This window comes from Fukomys damarensis, unplaced genomic scaffold, assembly GCF_012274545.1.
Source record: "Fukomys damarensis isolate Sample0158 unplaced genomic scaffold, DMR_v1.0_HiC HiC_scaffold_38, whole genome shotgun sequence".
Classification (NCBI taxonomy): Eukaryota; Metazoa; Chordata; class Mammalia; order Rodentia; family Bathyergidae; genus Fukomys; species Fukomys damarensis.
The window spans coordinates 36,097,238-36,121,521 of NW_022900950.1; the positions used below are offsets into that span (position 1 = coordinate 36,097,238).

A 24,284-nucleotide genomic window follows, 5' to 3' on the forward strand; every position below is an offset into this window, starting at 1 on the left:
GAAAAGAATCATAAATCATTTTTGGGAAATGACGAAACATTTAAATATTTCTCTCTACTTCTGTTTGACATATGTGGAAAAATAAAAAGTTAATGTATTTTTAAAAGCCAGTGGATAAATCTGCCTACACAAAAATATCCCCTGGATTTCGATAATATTATTCCAGAAAACCCCAACCCCTAATTCCTGTATTCAATACCTCACATTCACTCTTTTTTGCTGTCAGACACTTCCCCCAAGGCAAGGACCATTATATTCTATTTCCACAGCCCCTAATATTTGCCACTATGCACAGGGACACTTGGTATAAGTGTCCAAGGGGGGAGCCTGACAGGGTGGGACAGCAGCCCAAACTCTTTTCTTAAAAGTTACATACTGGAAATGAGGGAAAACAGTAAAGATGAAGGATAGTTGTAGAAAGGTGGGGCATTCTGGAACTCAAGTACAAGCCTCAGTAGCTATTTGTGTGGTATAAATCAGTTCAATATAAAGGTGCTCTGAAATTGGTCATTGCCCACACCATACTTGTTAAATATTGTTTTGTTGCTGATGGCCTCCAAGAAAGCAACAATTTGCCAGATGCCAGATTCTTCCTGGTTGGGCTCTCTGCTTTCCCCTCTCCTTAGCTTGGCCTCCCCTCCTGGCTCTCTTTTTCTTTCCTATAGAAGCCTGAGGAAGGCTTTAAGAAGCTGGAAGAAGCCAGCTGTTCCACATTTGTAATCTCGGCTACTCATCCTGAAGCAACATGATTATAAGTTTGAGTCCAGCTTGAGCAATTTAGCAAGACCCTGCCTTTTAAAAAACGGCTGGCTTGATGGTAGGGCATATGTCTAGCATGCACAAGGCCTTGGGTCAGTACTGATGAGAGAGAAAGAAACACAGAGAGAGACAGAGGAGAAAGGAGGAGAGGAGAAGAGGAGAGGAGGAGAGGAGGTAAGGAAAGAAAAAGAAAAGAGGCTACAGGAAAAGGATCAAGGAAGAAAAGTCATACAGATATGTTAGCACCCTAATTCTGGCCAGATCTGTGATGAAACCATATACCCTGTGCCAAAGGCTAGTCTCTGTGCAGAAGAGACCTGCAGTCTGATAGCAAGATGAATTACAACCTGGAAGAAAGGGAATAAGGGGGAGGGGAGGGGTAAGGGAAGGGGGACATGATAAAAATATATGCACTAACACTCATCCCCAATATAAAACTGGGGGGAGAGTGGGGCAAGGGGGATTATGAGGGAGGAATGATTAAAGTACGCTATGTGCAAAAACATTTTCAACTGTGAAAGATGAACAGGAGGGAAGCATTGAGCTATTTTAAATAAAGCACTACATTCTAAATTTCCAATAATGAAAACTGCAGCACTCTGAAAAAAGAGATCAAAAAGGATATAAGAAAATGGAAAGATAGCCCCTGCTCCTGGGTAGGAAGAATCAACATGGTGAAAATGGCCATACTACCAAAACTGCTATACAGATTCAATGCAATGCCAATTGAAAGTCCAACATTATATTTCACAAAACTAGAAAAAAGAATCCCCAAATTCACTTGGAACCATAAGAGATCTAGAATAGCAAAAGCCATCCTAGGCAACAGAGACATGGCAGCTGGTATAACAATTTCCAATTTGAAACTATACTACAAAGCCCCTGTGATAAAAACAGCATGGTACTACCAAAGAAACAGACCTGAGAATCAGTGGAACAGACTGGAAGACACAAAAACAACTCCAGATGTACTCAACTACCTCATCTTTGACAAAGGAGCTGACCATCCTCAGTGGAGGAAAGATAGCCTCTTTAATAAATGGTGTTGGAAAAACTGGATCTCAACCTGCCAAAGATTAAAACTGGACTCTTAACTTTCACCATGCATTAAAGCAAAATCCAAGTGAATTAAAGATCTAAATATTAAAACAGAAACACTAAACTTGCTAGAAGATAAGTTAGTCAGAACTCTTGAAGACATTAGCATAGGGAAAGATTTTATGAACAAATCCTCAGTAGCATGGTAACTAGCAGAAATAATCAACAACTGGGATCTCATCTTATTAAAAAGCTTCTGACTGCAAGAGAAATCATCAACAGAACTAAGAGACAACCTACAATGTGGGAAAAAATTTTTACCAGCTTCTCCTCAGACAAAGGACTATTATCTAGAATATACAAAGAACTCAAAACAACCAGCCCCCCACCAAATACAAGAACGCAATTCAAACATAGGCATCTGAAATAAACAGACATTTCTCAGACAAAGAAGTAAAAGCTGCAAGTAAATATATGAAAAATGTTCCACATCCCTGGTCATTCGAGAGATGCAGATGAAAACAACACTGAGATTCCACCTCACCCTACAAAGAATGGCTGCTATCAAGAAATCAACCAATAACAAATGTTGGTGGGGTTGTGGGGAGAAAGGAACCCTTCTCCATTGTTGCTGGGAGTGCAGATTGGTGCAACCACTATGGAAATCAATATGGAGATACCTCAAAGAACTAGCACTAGAGGTTCCATTGGACCCAGCCATCCTTCTGCTGGGTATCTTTCCAAAAGAATTAAAAGAATCATATCACAGAGAAGTATGTGCACCTATGTTTATAGCAGCACAGTTTGTAATAGCTAAAACTTGGAAACAGCCCATTTGCCCATCAGTTGGAAACTGGATAAAGAAGTGGTTTTTCTATAAAATGGAATATTACTCAGCCATAAAGGATGAGAAATTAGATTCATTCATAGGAGAATGATACATAGTGAGGATATACTCCTAAGTGAAATAAATAAGTCACACATGTGTAAATACCAAATAGTTTCTCTAGTGTGAATAAACTATAATAGTACACAAGATCCTAATGATATAATTGACAATGTGAAATAGGAAGAAAAGGGCTAAAGGTGTAGGGAAAGTGGGAAGGGTAGGGAAAAGCTAATAAGGGAAAAGAAAAAAATATGAGAAAATGAAAAAATTGAAATGAAGTATTTGTAAAGGGGGATGGGGTGAGGGGGTGAAGGGAGGGCAGGGACAAGGGGAAAAATGAGAACCAAGACCATGTAAAGGCACAAGATCCCAATAATGAATTTAACTGTACTATATACCTAAAATGTACCAATAAACTCAATGAGGAAAAAATTTTTTTTCCAATAATATGGCTGATTGAACACAAGCATTTAACTTTCACTCCCTCTTACACTCAAAATGTAAAGGAAGTTAGTTTAGGGGTATGGTGGAGGCAGTGCTTGCTATGTTATTATTTTTATTTTATGCATAAACTATAAGAGAAAAATCACAGCAACAGAATTTTGGAAACCAGAGACCACAGGCCAACTACTGATTTATTTGGCCAAAAAGATACCTGAATTACAGAGAGCCAAGAAACACAATTTATACATTATAAACCTTGAATCCCAGGAATTGAATGATCTGGAGCTGGCAGTGGGGCTCTGAACAGAAGGGTGAATATGAAGTCTGTTTAAGAAACAGACAGACAGACAGACAGACACACACACACACACACACACACACACACACACACACTAAAGAAACAGACACTGATCTGGGGATGTATTCAGTAGAAGAGCACCAGCAAGCCCTGGGTTGAATCCCCAGCATCATTGTTTCCTCTACCCCAAAAAGAGAGAAATGAACATCTCTTCCCCCGGTGCCTATAGGGTTATTTCTTGAAGAAAGTAAGACAGAAGATCTGTGAGGAAGGGCTTAAGACAGGTGCAGTACCTTTCTGAAAAAGGGGGATTAATTAAATGTTTACATTGTAACCAGTGAGTAGATAACTTCTTAATTTATATTTTTCAAAAATGAATTTTTATATTTATAAGTATATGTTACTTATATAAGCTAACTCAGAATTAAACAGTAAAACATAATAGAACCTCTATTACATGATATACTCCATAATCCTTAACCAAAATCCTGGAGGTCAGCTATATTTCAGAACTCAGAAAGTGTTTGTTGAATTAGTAAAGTACAAAAATATATATTATCTTATATGAGCAGAGTCTGAGGCATCCCCCAGTAATTGAATATATTAACATTTCTGCAATGAAATGTATGAATACACTTAAATACACACCAATTGGGATAAATAAGGAGTAAAATAACATCCTGTTGGAGTCAGGCTTAGCTTCTAAATTACTGTAGTTTTAATTAAAAACTAAAACACAAAACAGTGGTTTTCAGAGGTAAAGGAGAAGGTGAATAGTGAGTTAATACATAATGAATACAGAGTTATGTTTTACAAAATAAGAAGAGTTCTGGGGATGAACAGTGGTCATGGTAGGACATTATGAATGCACTTATAATACACTTAAGAATGGTTAAGATGGTAAATTTTATTGTATATATTTTACTGCAACAAAAATAGAAGAAACCAAACAACTTTTTGTTTTCAAAGCTTTTTGGATTTCACAATTCTAAAAATGCAATCACAGACCAATATTTGGATATAGGGCCCACCCTTTCAAACCTGATACAATCTAAAAAAATAAGCTACTTAAGTGTTCTGTGCCTTATTTTCTTCTATAAAACAAAATTAAATTATGGTAAAAATCTTCAAATTAGATAACACGATGTTTTAGCTGTTACCTCTTCTGTGAGTTTGTTATTATTCAGACAACACTTAGAAAGATTATCCAAACCCGCTTTGGTATCCAATGGGTATGGCTCTGGAAAGAATCTTTTGGGTTCACACAGAGCACTCTGACCTTGCTTGATGATTTTCAACAGCACCATGGATATCAGACAACTCACCTATAATGAAACACAAACCCAGACAACTCCAGACAAAATGGTGACAGGAACAGAGTTTGTTTCTAGGTTCTCACTCTTTACCCTCCTATTTACGCCACTCCCTTGGCAGCTAGGACTTCAAACTGTCCTCTAGTCCACATTTTGCCTGGTCCTGCCCCATCAAAGAGCCCACTCCACTGGACAGTTCTCAAATTCCTGTCCCTGTGTCCCATTTACCATAGTCCAGCTATTTACATTTTAAAAGGTTAATAATAACTACATAAATTAATGCAAATATGTTAATAAGTTTCTTGAATCAAAACATTCCTCTTCCTGGATAACACCAATTTCTGCTTTTCAGGAGGCACTACAAAATTCTTTTAAAAGCCTAAGGAGGTGCCGGTCATGGTGGTGCATGCCTGTAATCTGAACACTTTGGAGGCTGAGGCAGGAGGATTGCTTGAGTTTGAGACCAGCCTGGGCTACATAGTGAGCTCCAGTTTCAACTACATAGTGAGATCCTGTCTCAAAAAAAAAAAGCCTAAGGAGGTATTTAGGGGAAGGGAATTAACCCTTAATAAAAGCCTGTTACATTTCAGGTATTATACTAAGTACTTTGCAGTTATTTCATTCAATCTTCATTTAAAGTCTCATGACAAGACTGTATTATAAACCAATGTTTTATAGGGGAAGAAATTGAGGCTCTAAGGAGGTAATTTTTTTAAAGTCACATAGGCAGCAGTAGCTCTATGAACTCATTCTCTTTCTGTCACCCTTGCCTCCACAAAGGTGTGTCGCAATATTAACACCCTAGCAACCAACAGGGAAAATATTTTGAAATAGGCAGGGCCTAGTGTCTCCCAGAGACTAGCAGATTCTTCCACTAGTTCCTTCTTTTAAAATTTTTATTTACCTCTTAAGATTTACTGGTCAGTACATTATGCCAAACACAAAATGAGGAGGGCCTTCCTTAAAATAATTGTAAAAAACCTCCATTTGGCTACAACACTCATACTCAAAAATGGTCAAATAAGGAAAGCTTAAGTATTAGAGACATACTGTTTGGTGAGAAGACCACGTCTTTAGAGAGTAGTTTGGCCATAGCTAAATAGAACTATGCTTATATGCTGCTTGTACTGTTATAATCTCACACTGGGGCTAAATCATGGTGGGTGGAGCACCACTTCCTTCCTAATTTCCATCCCTGTAATATAAATTCCAGGATAGCAGAAATGTTTTCAATGCTATGGCCTCAGTGTAAAAAACAATGTCTGACATGAGGGAATTCAATACATATTTGTTAAATAAATTAATGTCTTTACCTTCTTTCTGTAGAATTCCTTTAGCCTCTTATCTCTTCCTATACCATATTTATCCCACATTTTCTAGTGGTCCCTCCAAATTTCTAAATTGTTCTACCAAATCTTCCCTTCTTGTCCCTCCTGTTTCTGCAGAAGGAGGTTTAAAAGTAGCAAAAATATTTTCACTGTGTATACATGTATTTCTCATTGAGAAATGGAAACACAGAATACTCTTAGAAATGAGTTAAAATAAAGAAAGAAAACATATGGTAAATGCACCGTGCTTTCAATTCTTACCAAATGCAGATACTTATACACTGAAATTGCAACAGCTGTGTTTATTTCATAATTTAGACATTTTGGGAAAAGTGCAATGTGTTTATTTTAATGTCAGCTTGATGTCAAGTTTAAAATATAAAGTGAATGTGTCTATACATTTTGCTTCTTTTCCTAGAGAATCTTTTAATACAGTATTTAAATAAAATCTATATCCTTAATTCCCAGCATTGGTCACATACTAACTCAGGGAAAAATTCTCATGAATTGTGTTATCAGAATGTTCTCAAATATGTTCTAATAAGTTGGAAAATAAACTTGGGAGCACAATCTAAGCTTTATTTCACAAAAAAGATCTACATTTAAAGGAAACAAAATCATCACATGTACAACAACATACAGAGTTGCTATAGTAGCAAACTACATTTCTTATATTTTACTCTTCTAATGTGGTACATGTGAGTTATTACAATCAATTAATGTCAACATTAGCTTCCTTCTAATCATAGAGATCTCTGGAAATTTTATACTTACAGTTCAAGGAATTCTCAGTTTTAGCCAGTGTCATCTTCTGTCTTTTCTAAAAATTAGAATTAAAAAATATAAAATAATGATTAATATTTGACATGGAGCTAAGTTTTCACCATCATTTTACTCATGTAGAAATTTTCCTAAAATTACAAAAGAAACATTACCACACAAATGTCATTCTGAACGTTTGAAGTATTGCTGAGTGTGTGAGTGTGTGTGTGTGTGTGTGTGTGTGTGTAAGTACAATCTCCATGGGGAATAAAGACAAATAAAAAGTTTATAAAAATGTACCTTTGGTTTTACTATATAGACACACAAATCTACAATTGTAAGAAATACCTACTGTCCCAAAGTATTAGTTCTATGATGTCCTCTAAGCTTCTATTTCACGACTTCAAAATGTATTGTCCTGGGCTCATTTAAATCATTATTGATTAACATGATCAGAAGAACCCCAAACACCCCATATATGTTAGAGCACTGGCTTTTTCAGAGTTCCCATCTATTATCTTTCTAATGGCCCAAGCCAATCCTCCTCCAGCCACACAGAAAATGAGCAGCCCTCAAAAATAGATATGTTCTTCGCTATGGACTAACAGAACACACCAATAATGTGATGCTTTCAAGTCAAATAAATACGAATCTAATTTATAGCTATTATTCTATCATAACAGGATAACACTGAGGCCTGGACAGGAGAAAATATGTAATGAAGAATAAAGGACTCTGCTAAAAGGAACACCTGAGTCATCCACAGTGTGAATTCATTTTAACAAGATTAGAAAACCAGATGCAGCTTTCTCTTGGGACTAATTGAACGAAACTATGTAAATGTTACCTACCTTGCCACAAATATTCTTCTAATCCTCCTGCCTCCCAGTATTTTGTACTTTAATATATGGATGCACTTTAATACAAGCACTTGTCTATTTGTTGAACATATTTTCTCTGACTTTATTTTTTAAAAAACTCAGAGAAGACTTTCTTTGAAAGCTATAAAAAAAAAATACCTCTATTGACATCCTCCAATGTAAATAGATCAGCTTCATTGTTTTTCCAGTCAAGGGGAATCACACAGTCATCAGGCAACAAGGATTCTGTGGAAAAAAGAGAATAAGAAATTTCACAGATTTTCATCCTAAATATGAAGATACATAGATAATATCTATTTATAAACTGCTATGATGTTAAAAGTCTGGTTTTAAAGATATCTCAGTGATGACTAACAGGAGCTTGCCTCATGTCTCTATTGGTAAACAATATCCAGACTCAATGAAAAGTTTTACTTTAATACATGCAAAATGATTTGAGGGCCGAGGATTTAGCTCAGCGGTTCCACCGCCTGCCTTGCAAGCACAAGGACCTAGTTTGATTCCTGGTACCAAAAGAAAAAACAATTTGTGTATCATAGTTCATATCCTAATATAAGCATAAACATGTATTATATAGCAATACATACTTATATATTAATACTTAAAGTAGTATTGTCACAATTATAAAATTTAGGTAGTCATCCTTTCCTGTGACATGGATGAAACATTACAATTCTAGAAGTTTAATCTTCCTTCCTTTAATTGCTCCTTCCACATATGAGTGTCTAGGGGACTAATTCCTCACAATTAAGATGTTCATAATAAATTCAAACATTAAATAACCGAAACATGCCATATCAGCCATACCCAAATCACAAAAAATATTTTCCTATATTCACATAGTCCTAGAATTATACGTAGTTTGGTTTTTTAAGATCTATATATGGCTGTATTATATTATCCAAGCCAGCAGAGTTCCTAATACTGATTCAGCTGAGTTCCCTGCCTTATTTACAAAGGCACCAATGGTACACTGGAGCCTGGCTTTGTTGTCCACTCCAGCCCAACAAATCAGTTCACAGCCTCCACTTCAGAGTTACCTCCTTTCCCTTTTCAAGCACATGAGATTTCCAAATGTGATTTTCTTCCCGTTTTTCTTTCAGGCCACATTCTTTGTCCTTTATATAAACACTGCATCTAATTCACTTTCTGTTTTCTTTTTTTTTGGTACTGGGGATCGAACTCGGGTCCTTGTGCTTGCAGGGCAGGCAGCGGAACCAATGAGTTAAATCCCTGGCTCTGATTCACTTTAATATTGAAGTCATCCCAAACAAAACCATAATCCATATTCTCTTCAACAATCCCTTAAGCACTGCAAACCTCATTCATAAAATATTCAGAAGCTTGTCATTTATATTTTCTCTATGTGGTGACTTTATTTTGTGTTAGTGTTGTCTCTTTTAAAAGGTAAGCTATTTGATGAATGAGATCTATTTCCTTTACAAAGCTTTTCAAAGTTTAATAGAGGCCTAATCATTGTTGATTATGATGATATTGTGCATTCAAGGGAGGAAGTCTAGAATTTTTTTTTTTTTTTTTTTTGTTTTGGGAATGGAGCTCTGGACCTGTGTTTGTGAGGCAGGGGATGGCACCACTGAGCTAAATCCCGGACCCTAGAATCTTTTTATACCAGTGCCTCTGTGCCTTCTGGTGCTGATCTACAGCAGTGATTGTTAATCTTTTTGGGTCATGAACCCCACTGATAAGCTAAGGTAATCTATTTACTTTCTCCAAACAAAAGGGACACAAAATGATATACAAAAAATATTTGTATACAATTTCAGAATTTGAATATTGGACTAACATCTCTGGCCTCAAATGTCTTTAATTACTTAAAATTCCAAAAACAAATACATTTTAATTTTTTGAGGTTTTTCCACTCATATATTAAAATAATAAAAAAATTTCAGCAAATGGTTGAAATAAGATTATTTACAAAGTTTACAAATATGATAAAGATGACATCAGAATCCCCAAAATAGGTTGGTAATTATGATTCCCTGGCCCCGGGAACTTAGCCAATCTTAGATCTGAGCTGCTGGGAACAAGTTTGTCCAGCACATTAGAGCTTTAGGGGCAAAATGAAAAACTAGGGGGGACAAGCTTTAAAGAGGCGGGGCTGGGGAACCCTGACAGGAAGATCCAGAATTTCAGGGAGTGGAACTTTGGTTCTTGCCTTTTCCATCCATAAGGAAGAGTTGTGAGAAGTATACATCATTGAATTATAGAGAAGGAAAAGCTGGGATATACACTCCATTTCTTCTTTAGGATATTGAACACCTTAAACATACTTATTACAGAGAAGAAATTTACTTAAAATATTCATTTGTTTTATTCAGAGGTAGGTTTTTCATTTTTAAAATAACATTCTTAAGAGCCTGAAGGAACCTTTTATAGGGAATTAGCCAGACTCTCTCCTAATCTCTTTAGTACCTTTCCTCCTCAGACAATCTTTAAAAAATAAATTCACTACTTCAGATTTTTTTCCACATTAATTATTTACTATCTCCCATTTTTTACTAGTCCTTTATCTTGGAGCCATAATTGTGAATGAGAAAAGAAAGGGCCATGTGCCAAAAAAGGGAAAGGCAGCAAGTCAAAAGATTAAGCAGGGCTAGGGAATGAGCTCAGTGATTCCACCACCTGTCTTGTAAGCATAAGGTCCTGAGTTCAATCCCTGGTACAAAAAAAAAGCAGCCTATCATTATCACTGTCTCTCATCCTTCACTCTTCATGTCTATTTAAAGGGAGAGTCCAGGTATTCTGTGTACCCAATTAAGAAGATATAGGTAGCCAGACCCGATGGCACAGACCTATAATCTCAGAACTATGGGAGGATAAGCCAGGAGGATCATAAATTCAAGCCTAGTCTGAGCAATTTAGTAAGACCCTATCTCAGAATAAAAGATAAAAAAGACTGGAGTTATAGTATCGCACAGACAGACAGACACACACACACACACACACACATGTCTATTGGTGATAAGGTAAGGAGTAGGAGGAGCTTTAAAAAAAAAAAAAAGCCAGGTTTGGTGGTGCTATAGTCCCAGCACTCATGAGGTTGAGGCAGAAGGATCACTGTGAGCCCAAAGTCAGCCTCAACTACTTAGTGAGTACAAGATCAGCCTGAACTGCAAAGTAAGACCTTTTCTCAAAAACACCCCCAAAAATTAATTAATTAAAATAAAAATTAAAAAACATGCACTGTTAGCATTGGGTCCTTTTACTCTTGAAAGATGTTACAAGATCAATACATTGCATGAGACAGTTAACATCAGGTAGAAACACTTCAATAATTTATTTTTAGTAAGAGAAAACCATTTACCCATTGGAATTCCAGGAGATCCGAATACCTTTACTAGTTGAAAGGCAAAGTCTTGTGATAATGGTAGCCCAAGGAAATTAAAATCAGTGCTTATTAAATCTTGTCTATCCTTAGTTAGTAAGCACTGTAATGGCTTAGATTCTTCCTGTCTCTTCAGCTTGTCACCAAATTGTTGATTTAAAAAGTAAAGTTCAGAAGTAACCTTTAAAGAGCACAAAGTATGAAGCTGGCCTCTTAAAATTTCTGAAGAAATAAACTCTACATCATTTAGTTTATTACCTAATCTTGTCTGAGGTTTGAAAGTCAAAAATGGTTTTTTGTTGGTAAAAAGTATCAACCAAAAGCTAGATATATAATGTAGTACAAGAGAAGGAACAGGATATTTGTATAAACATACAGTGCATCCTGGTCTGTTAAGTGGCAGGTAACGAGAATAAAACTGTCCACCAATATTTAGAAGGGAATCTCTCATTATACCAAGGTAAAACCACAATGGATGATGGTTAAAGGCCATGACTTTTTGCTTCTTCTCCTTTTTGTTATTTATTTCTGAAATTTTATCATTTTCTTTTCCCAAAATATTGTTCAGTTCATACTTTTCTATTAATAGGCCATATTTCTCCCTTTCTTTTGCATTTATATTACTCTGTTCCAGTAAATTCAAGTTTGGTGCCAACTTGAAGATCCTATTCTGTATCTTTTTCTTATTCTTTGTTGGTTCTGAGGCATTCTTCAGGATATCTATTTGAAGTAAAGAGCTTCTGAATATATTTGTTTCTGTTTCTATGAATGAATCTGTAGTTTTAGTTGAAGGTGACAAATCTTCATTTTCTATCAGTAGCTTTTCCTCTACCAATATTTCTGGATTACTTCCTGGTCCTGATGCTCCTTCAGAAGTAGAAATCAATTTAATCAGTTGTTCCTTGCTGTCAGGACAGGTCAATTTCTGTGATCTATCTTTCTTTGGTCTTTGTTCACATACAAACATATGAGTTCCCTCAGGCCAGCTACCAAAACAGGATTGTCTGTCAGGGCCTAGCTGTAATTCTTTATCAGATAAATTGGCTGTAAAAAAAGCCCAACAATTGTTCTTAATTTTGTGTACTCCTTGTTCCTCTATTAAAAGATCTGAAGTTCTACATTGATAGTATGGAACTGGTTCGTTTGAGAGAAGTTTGTCTATCATCTCTCTCTTCTTCATAAATGAACATGGGATTTCAGCAAATAGGTCCTGGGTATCTAATGCCAAGTTATGTCTATTTCCAATATGCTTTTCTACCTTCATGTCAGAGAAGTCATTCCTTGTTACACAAGGAAGATTTTGAGGCTCTGTTGGACAAGTAACATTTGACGACAAAGTTTGAAGCAAGTCATCAACTTCCCTACGGAAGTAATTCTTTGATGGGCTGTCCAACTCAACTGTAGGTATATTTGGAAAACAATCTTCAGGATCTATGTTTTTCCAACTATTTTCTTCATAGCCATTCACAAAATCCCCTACTTCATTTTGTAAGCCACTATTTAAGGGACAAATTGATTCTCTTTTGATCTCTTGAAAATCTTCTTCACCTGGGTCTTGATCTCCTGAGGTAAGATAATTTAAGGCTTCAAATGAGTTTTCAACCATGATTTCACCAAGAATCTTATGCTTTTTGTTTCGTTTTCTGTTTTTCTTCTGTTTGGTTTTGCTGAGTCTATGACCACTTTTCTTCAAAACCTTTTCTCTGGAAAATAAAAGAATTAAGATACCTCATAACTTAAATATTTGTATAACATTAGCAAACTGTAACATCAAACTGTTAATATGCAGATTTAAAATCATTAGCATAACAGATTCTAAAGTATACATGCATTTTATACTGTTTTAAAATCATTTTTAAAGAGGTACTTTAATAATGCAAATGAAAATGTGTATACATTGAGAAAACCAAAGCTCATGTGTACATACTAATTTCATAAACTAATAACTTTATGAAAATCTAATATTTTCCTTAAAGAAAATATTTCATATACATAAGCAAAACCTACCAATAGATATTTTAGATTTCTTAACATTGTAGATTTTGAAAAATAAAAAATGGCTGGTATAGTCCCAAACTGCACAACTTTTGTGGCTTTAATAGCTAGGTTTTATGCAGACATAAAAACTCTGGCAATGAAGTTGCTCTAACAAATTATATACAATGGTTAATAAAGAGCAGCTTAGTTCAGCATTTGGGCAACATGTTTCTAATTGCCTAGCTGGCAGTGGGTCAGAACCAAAGGTTATAGCACTACTTTGTATATGGGGATTAGAGATAGGTAAAGGCATTTGTGGTGGTCACCATGATTGGTAATGTGTTCCTGGTATTGGGTAAACTGTTCTACAATTTCCAGTTAAAAATTTATACTACACAAAAGAGTAATAGAATACTCATCAATCACACTATCAGTTAGCTCCCATTAATTGAGGACAATATTTGATCCTAAGAGAAAAAAAAAAAGATTTAGGGATTTTCTGATTCTGAGCATAAAGGTCCTGCTATCCTCTCCACAATGGCTTATTCCACACTGGATAATTAAAATTAAGGACTAGGTGTCAGTGAAAACAAAAAACACAGTGGAAAAAGGACAAAAAACATGAGAAGAAAAACATCAAAGACAGAGTAATAGGAAAACAAAGAAGCAGAGAACAAACATAAACACAGAAGAATAAAGAGATTATGGGGAAAGGGAAAAGTTCTTTGTTCTCAGGCTAGGAATTGGGCAAATGAATTTATTAAACCAACCCTGGGCCTCTGGCCTAGTTTATTCCTAGCTTGTACCTAGTGCTTCTAGGTAATTTTTAAGAGACAGTTACATGAACACCTTGTTCTTTGTCACCATATTGCTGCTGTCCTTGTTTATACATTCCTGGGTATTGATTCAGAAAGAACACTGGAGAATGCTAATGTACCTAGAAGCAGTTGTGTCAGGGCCACAATATATTGAGTGAAGGATACCATCTTTGCTAGTAACTCTTTCATGGTCGGTTCTGATTCCAAGGAAAGCTCTACTTCAAGTTCAGCTGGCAATCACAATTATACCAGTAACTTCAGTGCCAAATTCACACCAAAGTCTAGGTTGTCATTGTAAAAAAAACAAAATAAAACAAAACAAAACTGTCTTTGTCAAATGTAAACCATCCTGTTTCAAGTCAAGGAGAAAAACAATGGGTAGTTTTTGTTTGTTTTTTAATTTATTTATTGGGTTAAATGGTAATATACTGAGAACTTAAGACTCATTCCAGCTTTATGGTTTGCTTGTTCTATGGAGCTGGATGCATTAAATTTGCAGCCATTGTCCCTCTAAGAGTTCTGAACTGCTCAAGGAAAGAAAAATGGACTTAGTAAAATATAGTTCATCAGTAAAATACTTATAACTCTCTGTGCCATCAGAAAGCCCAAGATCAGGGCTAGGGATTTAGCTCAGTGGTTCTGCTACCTACCTTGCAAGTGCAAGGACCCAAGTTCGATTCCCAGTACCAAAAAACAAACAAACAAACAAACAAAAAAACAGAAAGCCCAAGATCCACCATACTAATTTGGAAATTTGCTTTAAAGAGAAAGCAAAGGGGCTGGGCATTTAGCTCAGCGGTTCGGTGGCCTGCCTCGCAAGCGCAAGGAGCCGAGTTCAATCCCCGGTACCAAAAAAAAAAAAAGAGAGAGAGAGAGAGAAAGCAAAAACTATTTACTTCATGCTTACTGTTTATTAAGATTACAGAGCTGCTTTATATGTACCAAATAATGTAAGTTTCACAACTATATGAAACTACATACAAACTATATAGAGACAAAAGGCCACATCAAAAAAGCAACTGAAACAAAAAGAAGCCAAAAGAATTTGCCCAGAGTAGCAGAATTTGGACCTAGATTCATAGTCTGTAACCTTAATGCAAAACTGCTTCCCTCCCTCCCTCATTCCTTCCTTCCTGGGTACCAGGGATTGAACTCAGGACCTTCTTTCTGCTTGCCAGGCAGTTGCAGAACCACTGAGCTATATCCCTGGCCCAACTGTCTCTCAGTTTAAAAAATAAAGTGTACAAAAGACTTTTTTCTCCCTTTCTTTTCCTTCTCACGTGTTCAAACACTTACATGTACATACACAGAGCTACTCTGGTGGAAAGGGTTGAGGTCTTTCAAGAAGTACGTGAGGCTTTTATCACTAACCTAATATGTAATACCTTAAGACTTCTCTTGTTTGTTCTCTCTCTCCCTCCTTCCCTCCCCCTTTCAAAGTAAACAAGGAACAACTACAGGAAGTGAGAGTATGAGGAACCCCTTTTTCCCTAATTTGTTCTCATGTCAAAGCTCTTTGTGAGCAATAGGAAGGCCAGAGTTTATGGCCCTAAACTGGGATAAGAAAAAGGCACAAGTAGCTCCTCTTATTTAGTACACTCATCACTGGGTGGATGCAGTGAGAAATGATTAACATTCTGGATACTTGAAGGGAAAGATTAAAATTTGAAAAATTGGATATAGGAAAAAAGATAAGCATTAAGTATGAATTGCTATGATTTTTTTTCAAGAATGAAAAATGATAATAATCAAGAAAAAATTTCCTGAATATTTGGAAGGATGCAGTGACCATGTACTATTGTGTCACTGGTCTGTGCAAGGTATGAATTTGCAGAGAAGGTTGTTAAAAGCAGTTGCCTCAAATTGTAGCTTAAGAGTCTGAATGAACAGGCTAATTCATTCTTTTTTTGTTGTTTTTGTTTTTGTTTTTTTGAGAAAGGTCTCACTATGTAGTTGAGACTGACCTGGAACTCATTATGCAGCCCAGGATGGTCTCGAACTCACAGCGATCCTCCTACCTCAGCGATTAATCATGCACCAACCACGCCCAGCATGTGTGCGGATTTTTTTTGTTGTTGTTGTTTTAACCAGGGACCAAACTTGGGACCTTGCGAGGCAGGTGGTGGAACCACTGAACTAAATCCCCAGCCCCAAATTCGTTCATATAGCAGCTATTAGAACAAAAGAAAACAAAAAACAAAAGATGCTTTCATTAACATTCCTTAAAGGTTCCTTTGTTTTTTAAATACCTCCCACTTAGAGAAAGTATACTAGAGACCTGCTAAAGATAACAACTCACTAAGCATACAGAGAAGTGAACACAATAGATTATTGAAAAAAAAATCAGCTCACAAAACTAAACTGTTGAGAGTGGAGAATCTAGCAACTTATTAAGGCACTTTACTAAGGTTGTCAAGACTCTCTAAAGATTGGAATTCTAATGAAAAATACAACACAATGCCAACATGAAAATCTGAAAACTGGCTTTACAAAGATATGTGCCAGAAATGTGTACAAGTTCTGCACCACTGAAGTTCTAGAGAGGTTTTCCTTTCCTTTGGAAAGGAAACACAAGTCAGTAGAAGGGACTTATGAAGCTTCTGGGAGATAAGAAAAGTGATGGTAGTGATAACCACTGTTGGAATACATATGCCACTAATGTGGCTAACCAGAAGATGCATTTTCTAAGGGAACATGTATCTATAAAGTGTGAAGGTTTCATCAAAGCTATGTCAAATCTTGTTAAATCTGATCTCACCTGTGCTGATTCACTTAGGGGTGAATGGCACCATTAGGGGGGAAAAGCATCACAAAATAAATGTTAATTATGAAGAGGAAATCAGGAAAGTCAGAAAGACTGTAGTTTTTTAAGTGGAAGGAAGAAAATAGGAAATAAAAAATGGCAACACATTTACAATGAATAAGATTTCACTTTCTAGATGATGGCTTTGAAACTAAGCTCCTGGGTAGGGATAGGCTGTACCTCTCAAGAGTGTTTGCTGAGAGACAAGCTAACTTCATTAAGTAAACTGTGACCTAAAGACAAAAGTGAGCGAGGATCCAGATAAAGCCAAAACTGACTACTATGGAGAAGAAAAAAGAAAAACAAAAAGCACGGTAAGTAATTGACAAGTCTGACTCCATCTACCCCCACAGCAGCTGTCTGAGTTCCTGAGATCTGAGAACAGTCACAGTCCATTTCTACATCCTGCAGCTCTCTCACACCTGAGCCCAGGAACAATGTCTCTTCTGTTAAGACATGACACATCCACCCTACTTGCAAGGTCATAGTGCCCACTGCTATGGCCATAAGCTCAGCCTTTCTCACTGCCCCAATCTCACCCCCGCTTCATATCACTCCACCTAAACCCATCCTAGTAACCTTCTACTCTCTCCATAAAAGACTCAGCTCAATAAACTGGACTTGGACCCTCCTTTGGAGTTACACAAGGAAAGTCTCCCCCAAACCCTCAAGTCCAGACTGGCTATATTCTTTACTGGGTCATCACTGTTTACCCAACAGTAATGGTCTTCATGATAAAAATAAGTAAGGGAGCCAGAAACTATATTCCCCACAGCATAATTTGTATACTAACTCATAATCATGGACAATACATGAAGTAAATCTAAGATTAAAACACATCCAGATTATTAAAGACATATCATAGTTTTGTGGACTGTTAATGTAATTGAAATAACCCACCTGGTCCTGGCTTAGCAAAAAGCCAGCAGGATGAGATCTCAGGCAAATCAAGTCTCCTTTCTAAAATGGGAATAATATTTTCTCCTGGTAGAGTTCTTGTGAGAATTATTAATATAGGTGTTGTTAATCTCTATATAACTAATAATGAAAGATAACTGATTCTCCTCATTGCTTCTGTATAATAATGACTAATGTCAGTGGGATATTCTATGTTCCCAGCTAGACAGCTACTCTCTAGTGTAACTGTATTTTTCTCTTCTTTATGTTTAGAATTGTTTATTCTAATAATAGAATTGTTTATTGAAATGAATTTCTCCCAAAGTCTACAGAAAACATAATTGTTACTGTAATGATATAGTTTGTCTCATTAAAGATGAGATACCCAACAACTGCTGTTAAATTACATGTAGGTAAGATTACTATAAAATTTGGTTTAAGGGCTGGGATTTAGCTCAGTGGTGTTGCCACCTGCCTCTCAGTGCCCTGAATTGATTCAAAATGTTTACCTGTCATGGTATTTTAACTTTGGAGAAGTGTCAAAAGTAGCACAGTGTCAGATCCAGTGATTATAATGGATGACGGCACACTGTAATGTTCTGACAAGTCTGCTTTTCCATTGGCTAGCACTCAGCAGCACTATTCACTGTTTTTGTTTTTAATCATACTTCATGAAGATACCAAAGAGGAGCCAGGTGTGGTAGCACATGCCTGTAATCCCAGCACTGAAGCGGTAGAGGCAGGTGGATTGCCATGAATTTGAGGCTAGCTTGGGCTACATAGTGAGTTCAGGGCCAGCCTGAACTACAAAGAGAGATCCTGTCTCAAAAAAACAAAAATAAGGACCAGGGATTCAGCTCAGTGGCACCACAGCTGCCTCACAAGCTCAAAGTCCTGAGTTTCATCCCCAGTACTGAAAAAAAAAAAGAAAGAGATACCATAGAGGACTTTTAGAACTGCTTCAGACAGTAGCAAGAATATGGGATTAAGTATGTTTGCAGTGAGAAGGAATATTTTGAGGGGTAGTAATGGCAATATGTCTTTTAATTTAAACTTCAACTTATGCTTTGGCCATACTACATACAATTTAGAACAGAATATGGAAATAGTTATACTTTGTTTGAAAGAAACATTTGTGCTAGAAGAGATATAAAAATATGCAAAAATAATTTGTTTGTTATAACTAAACTATTTGAAGTAGAAAAATTAAAAACTATGTAGTCATATATAAACAAGCCAACAAATCATTCTCCTCGGAGATTAAAACAACATTCTCATTAACTGACAGAAAAGACAAAGAAAAGAACAATATAGAAGTTATAAAGAACATAATTAGTAGTGATTGAAATTAATCAACTGGTATTAATCAAATACGGAATGACTAAAGAACAAAAATTCTTTTCAAGACCACATACATTTTTAGAAATCAAGCAGGACATCAGGTTAGCCCCCACAAATTTTGAAGGAATACCAATGTGCAAATCACATTCTCTGAAAATAATGATATTTGATATTACTAACTCTTTTTTATATAATTTGAAAACATTGAAAAACTCACAGGAAGAAAAATTATAATTAAATATTTTTAAAGGAAAGACACAACATTAATGTTACCCACGCAACTGAATTTAGAAAAAGAAGGGCAGGACACTGTTCTCCTCTGCTTCTCAGCTGCCATGAATTAAGCAGCTTTGTTCCTCCATGACCTTCCACTACGATGTTCCTGCCTTGGAACAAGCTGATTATGGACTGAAACTACTTCTTTTTTTTGGTACTGGTGATCGAACTTGGGTCCTTGTGCTTGCAAGCTAAACCCTGAAACTACTTTAAAGTTGATTTATAACTTCTGCGAAGATGGCAGAATGGTGAGCAGCAGAGAAACAGCCTCTCCAATATTTGGAATGCTAGAATATAGCAATGTGAGGAAGAGAAGGAGGAGGGAAGTTGATCCCCAGGACCCAGCAAGGATCTAAAGTGAGTCTTAGAGCCCATAGGGAGAGTAAAGAGAAGGACCACAACATGCAGGGAGGTAGCAAGTGATGCTTTCTCCCCGAGCTCTGGCTCATGGTGTGGGAGAGGCAGCTCAAACCTGCACAGGCACGGTGACTATTGGCAACCCCAGAGGCCTCCACAGAGAAAAACACCAGTGGAATGGAGTAATGGATACTGCAGGCTGACATGACTGATGAGTTATTCTGATTCAGATGCCACCCAGGAGAGGACAATTGGCTGGTAACAGTCTTGGAAAGAGGCCAAGTGAAGTCACAACTCAGGGCAGCTCAAAGTGTCAGGATGAAGTTCAGCTGAGTCCAAACCATCAGAAGTCAGGGAGACAGTGCAAAGTGATGGGAGTCACTCAGAGTGTTGCAGACTAAAAAGCATGGATCCCAGCCTCACAGCCAAAAACCAAAAGCAGCCTGAACTGCAGTGGAACTTAAAGCCCAGGTTTGCTGGGATTATCTACCAGCGCCAAAACTACACTGCTGGCTTGTGGGGATCAATCCAACACAGATCTGGGCTCTGTCTAACCCATCTGTCTGTCAACCAGTAACAACAGAGCTACAACCTGAGGTGGACATTTCTTTTTTTGCATTTCTTCTTTGCTTTTTTATTCATTTTTTTAATCTATCTCTTTCTGTATTGTTTGTTATTCATTTACACATTCTTTTCAGTTACACATGGGATGTTCTCCAAAATAGAACAAATACTAGCTAACAGAACATCTTAAGTACATGTGAAGGAAATGGAATTTTTCCGTGAATATTACCAGACCATAGTGCAATGAAATTGGAGATCAATGGCAAAAGAAACCAAAAAGTAATAAATACATGGAAATTAAATAACACCCTCCAGAACCACCAAGGTTCACAGATGAAATTTTTAAAAATAGTTTACATAATTAAATGATGCCAATACAACATACTGGAACTTATATTATGAGATGCAATGAAAGCAGTCCTATGAGAGAAATTTATAGTGGTAAATTCCCACATCAGAAACAGAAGGGCCAGGGATTTAGCTCAGCAACATAATGCCTGCCTAGCAAGCATGAGGTCCTGAGTTCAATCCCTGGTACCAAAGAAAAAAGAAACAGAAGGAGCAAAAATAAATAACAATGTTGAAACTCAAGCTCCCAGAAAAAGAAAAGCAAGTCAATCCCAAAGCACATATGAGAGAGGAAATTATAAAGATTAAAGCACAAATTAATGCAGTTGAGACTAAGAAAACAATACAAAGAATAAGTGAATAAAAGTGTTGGTTCTTGGGCTGGGAAATTAGCTCAGTGGCACTGCACCTGCCTTGAAAACACAGGTCCCAAGTTCAATCCCTAGTACCAGGGGCAGGAGGGAGAGTTGGTTCTTTGAAAAATTAAATAAAATTGGCAAACTCATAACAAACCTTATCAACAAGGAAAGAAAAGACCCAAATTCATGTAATTAGGAAGGGAAAGGGTGAAGTCTCAACAGATCTGGCAGAAATCCAGAAGATCAATCAGTATTTACTTCAAGAAACTATACTCTAATGAGATGGAAAACTCAGAAGAAATGGAGATTCCTAGATACATATGAATTACCAAAGCTGAATCAAGAAATTATAAATATTCTAAATAATTCAATATCAGTCAGTGAAGTTCAAGATGTAGTTAAAAACCTACCAACAAAGAAAAGCCCAGGTCCTGATGGATCCACTGAATTCTACAAAAAATTTAACGAAGATCTTATGCCACTACTCTTCAAACTCTTTCATGAAATTAAAGGAAGAAATACTCTCAAACTCATTCCTGGAAGCAAACATCAAAACAATTATAAAAAATAGAGAAGAATCCCACCAAAAAGGAGAACTATAGACCAATCTCCCTAATGAACATAGGCACATAAAGCTTCAATAAGATAATGGTAAGCAGAATGCACCAAATCATCAAAAAGATTATACATATGAACAAGTAGGATTTATCCCAGGAATGCAGGGATGGTTCAATGTATTTAAATCAATAAATGTAATACATCATATTAACAGAGCAAGGACAAAAAAAATATGATCCTTTCAATTGATGCAGAAAAAGCATTTGACAAAGTCTAACACCCATTCACGATTTAAAAAAAAACCTACAGAAAACTGGAATAGATGGTTTTTATCTCAAACTAGTAAAAGCCAACTAAGAGGACTGGGGATTTAACTCAGCAGTATCCTGCCTGCCTCTCAAGCACGAGGTCCTGAGTTTGATCCCCAGTACCACCAAAAGAAAAAAAAGGCATCTATGACAAACCAACAGACAACATCATACTAAATGGTAAAAAACTGAAAGCTTTCACTCTAAAATGAGGAACAAGATAAGGATGTCCACTATCAGCACTCTTATTCAAAATATACCTCTGGGTCTGGGGATTTGGCTCAGTGGTTCTGATGCCTGCCTTGCAATCACAGGGGCCCGAGTTTGATCCCCAGTACCACAAAAACAAAAACAAAACAAAATATACTTCTGGAAGCATAAGAGAGCAATTAGACAAGAGACAGGAAAGAAGCAAGGATAGGAAAAGAAGAAGTTAAATTATCACTATTTGCAGAAGACATGATACTGTGCATAGAAGATCCCAAAATTCCACCAAAAGAATCCTAGATTTTATAATGACATTTAATAGCATAGCTGACCGTGCATTTAGCTCAGTGGTTCCACCACCTGCCTCACAAGCACAAGGACCCGAGTTCTATCCCTGGTACCAAAAGAAAAAAATATATATACATCATAGCTGGAAACAAAGTCAACACTCAAAAATTAATAGCATTCCTGTACCCAAGTAACAAATTCACCAAGAAACTAAGGAACAACACCTTTCACAATAGCATAAAAAAAATGAAGTACTTAGAATCAAACTAACAAAGGAGTTTTCAATGAAAACTACAGTATTCTAAAAAAAAGAAGACGAGATCAGAAAATGAAAAAAACTTACTTTGTACTTGAGTATGAAGAACCAATATAGTGAAAATAGCCATACTTCCAAAATTGTTATACAGATTTAATGTAATTCCAATCAAAATACCAATATCATATCTCACAGATTTAGAGAAGACAATCCTAAAACCCATTTCAAACCAGGAGAGACCTAGAATAGCAAAATTAATTTTGGGTAACAAAGGCAATCCAGGGGCATCACAATCATTGACTTAAAGTTATACTACAAAGCTACTGTGATTTAAAACAAAACAAAATAGCATAGTACCATCAAGAAAATAAACCCAAGGGTGGGGGATTTAGCTCAGTGGTTCTACCACCTGCCTCATAAGCACAAGGTCCTGAGTTCAATTCCCAGTACCAAAAAAAGAAAGAAGGAAAGAAAGAAACAAGCCCAAGAGTCAAGAGAACACACCAAAAGATGCAGAAACAATTCCAAACACACTCAGCCACTGTATTTTTGACAAAAGAGCCAAACACCTTCACTAGAAGAAAGGTGGTCTCTTTAAAAAATGGTATTTAAAAAAAAAATGGCTTAGGAGCAGGGAATTTAACTCAGTGGTGTCACTGCCTCCCTCATAAGTGCAAGGTCCTGAGTTCAATTCCCAGTACCAAAAAAAAAAACAAACTGGTTTTCCACATGCAAAGTACTAAAACTACACCCACATCTCTCACCATGCACTAAACTGAAATCAAAATGGATTAAATATATAAATATTAAAACACTATATCTGCTGGAAGATAGAATAGGTAGAACTCTTGAACATATTGGGGTAAAGACTTTATGAACAAAACCTCAGTTGCACAGGAACTAGCACAAAGAATCAACAACCCGAGCCAGGCATGGTGGTACATGCCTGTAATCACAGCACTTGGGAGGCTGAGGCAGGAGGATTGCTGTGAGTCCAAGACCAGCCTGGGCTACATAGTGAGTTCCAGGTCAATCTCAACTACATAGTGAGACCCTGTCTCAAAAAAACCAAAAAACCACCCCCCCAAAAGGGATCTCAGCTTATTACAAATCTTTTGAATAGCAAAAGAAACCACCAACAGAGTGAAAAAAACAACCCACAGACTGAGAAAAAAATTTGCCAGTTGTTCCTCACAGGACTACTATCTAGAATATATACCGAACTCAAAAAAAAGAAAAAAAAAATCAGGATCCTCAAATTTAAAGATCCAATCCAAAAATGGACATTGGAAATTAACAAATACTTCTCAGATGAAGAAGTAGAAACAGCAAATAAATATATGAAAAAAATCCAGTATCACTGGTCATTTGAGAGATGCATATCAAAATAACGCTGAGATTCCATCTCACTCCAGAAAGAATATTATCAAGAAATCAGCCAATAACAAATGTTGCTGGGGCCATGGGAAAAAGCAACCCTTCTCCACTCTTGGTCAGGGTGTAGACTGGTGTAATTACTGTGGAAATCAGTGTGAGATTCCTCAAAAAACTAAAACTAGAGATTCCAGTTGACCTAGCTCTTTCCCTTCTTGGTCTCTTCCCAAAAGAAGTAAAAGCATCATACCAAAGAAATATATGCACATCCATATTTACAGCAGCACAGTTTGTAACAGCAAACATTTGTAAACAGCCAAAATGCCTATCAACTGATGAATGGATAAAGAAGATGTGGTTTTTTTTTACATAATGGAGTATTACTCTGTCATAAAGAACGATAAGCATGAGTCCTTTCTATCTAAATGGATGCACCTTGAGGTCATACTCCTAAATGAAATAAATCAAACACACATATTTAAATACCATATGGTT

The 24,284-nt window shown here is 36.5% G+C and overlaps 1 protein-coding gene across 1 annotated transcript in view; it reads right to left on the minus strand.

Annotated features, from left to right (window-relative positions):
• N4bp2l2 (NEDD4 binding protein 2 like 2) overlaps window positions 1–24,284 on the minus strand; it is a 142,475-nt gene that overhangs the window by 22,787 nt on the left and 95,404 nt on the right. The window contains 4 exon segments of the mRNA XM_033759977.1: window positions 6,844–6,889; window positions 7,851–7,895; window positions 7,897–7,937; window positions 11,038–12,761. Of these exon segments, the coding sequence (XP_033615868.1) occupies window positions 6,844–6,889; window positions 7,851–7,895; window positions 7,897–7,937; window positions 11,038–12,761 (1,856 nt within the window).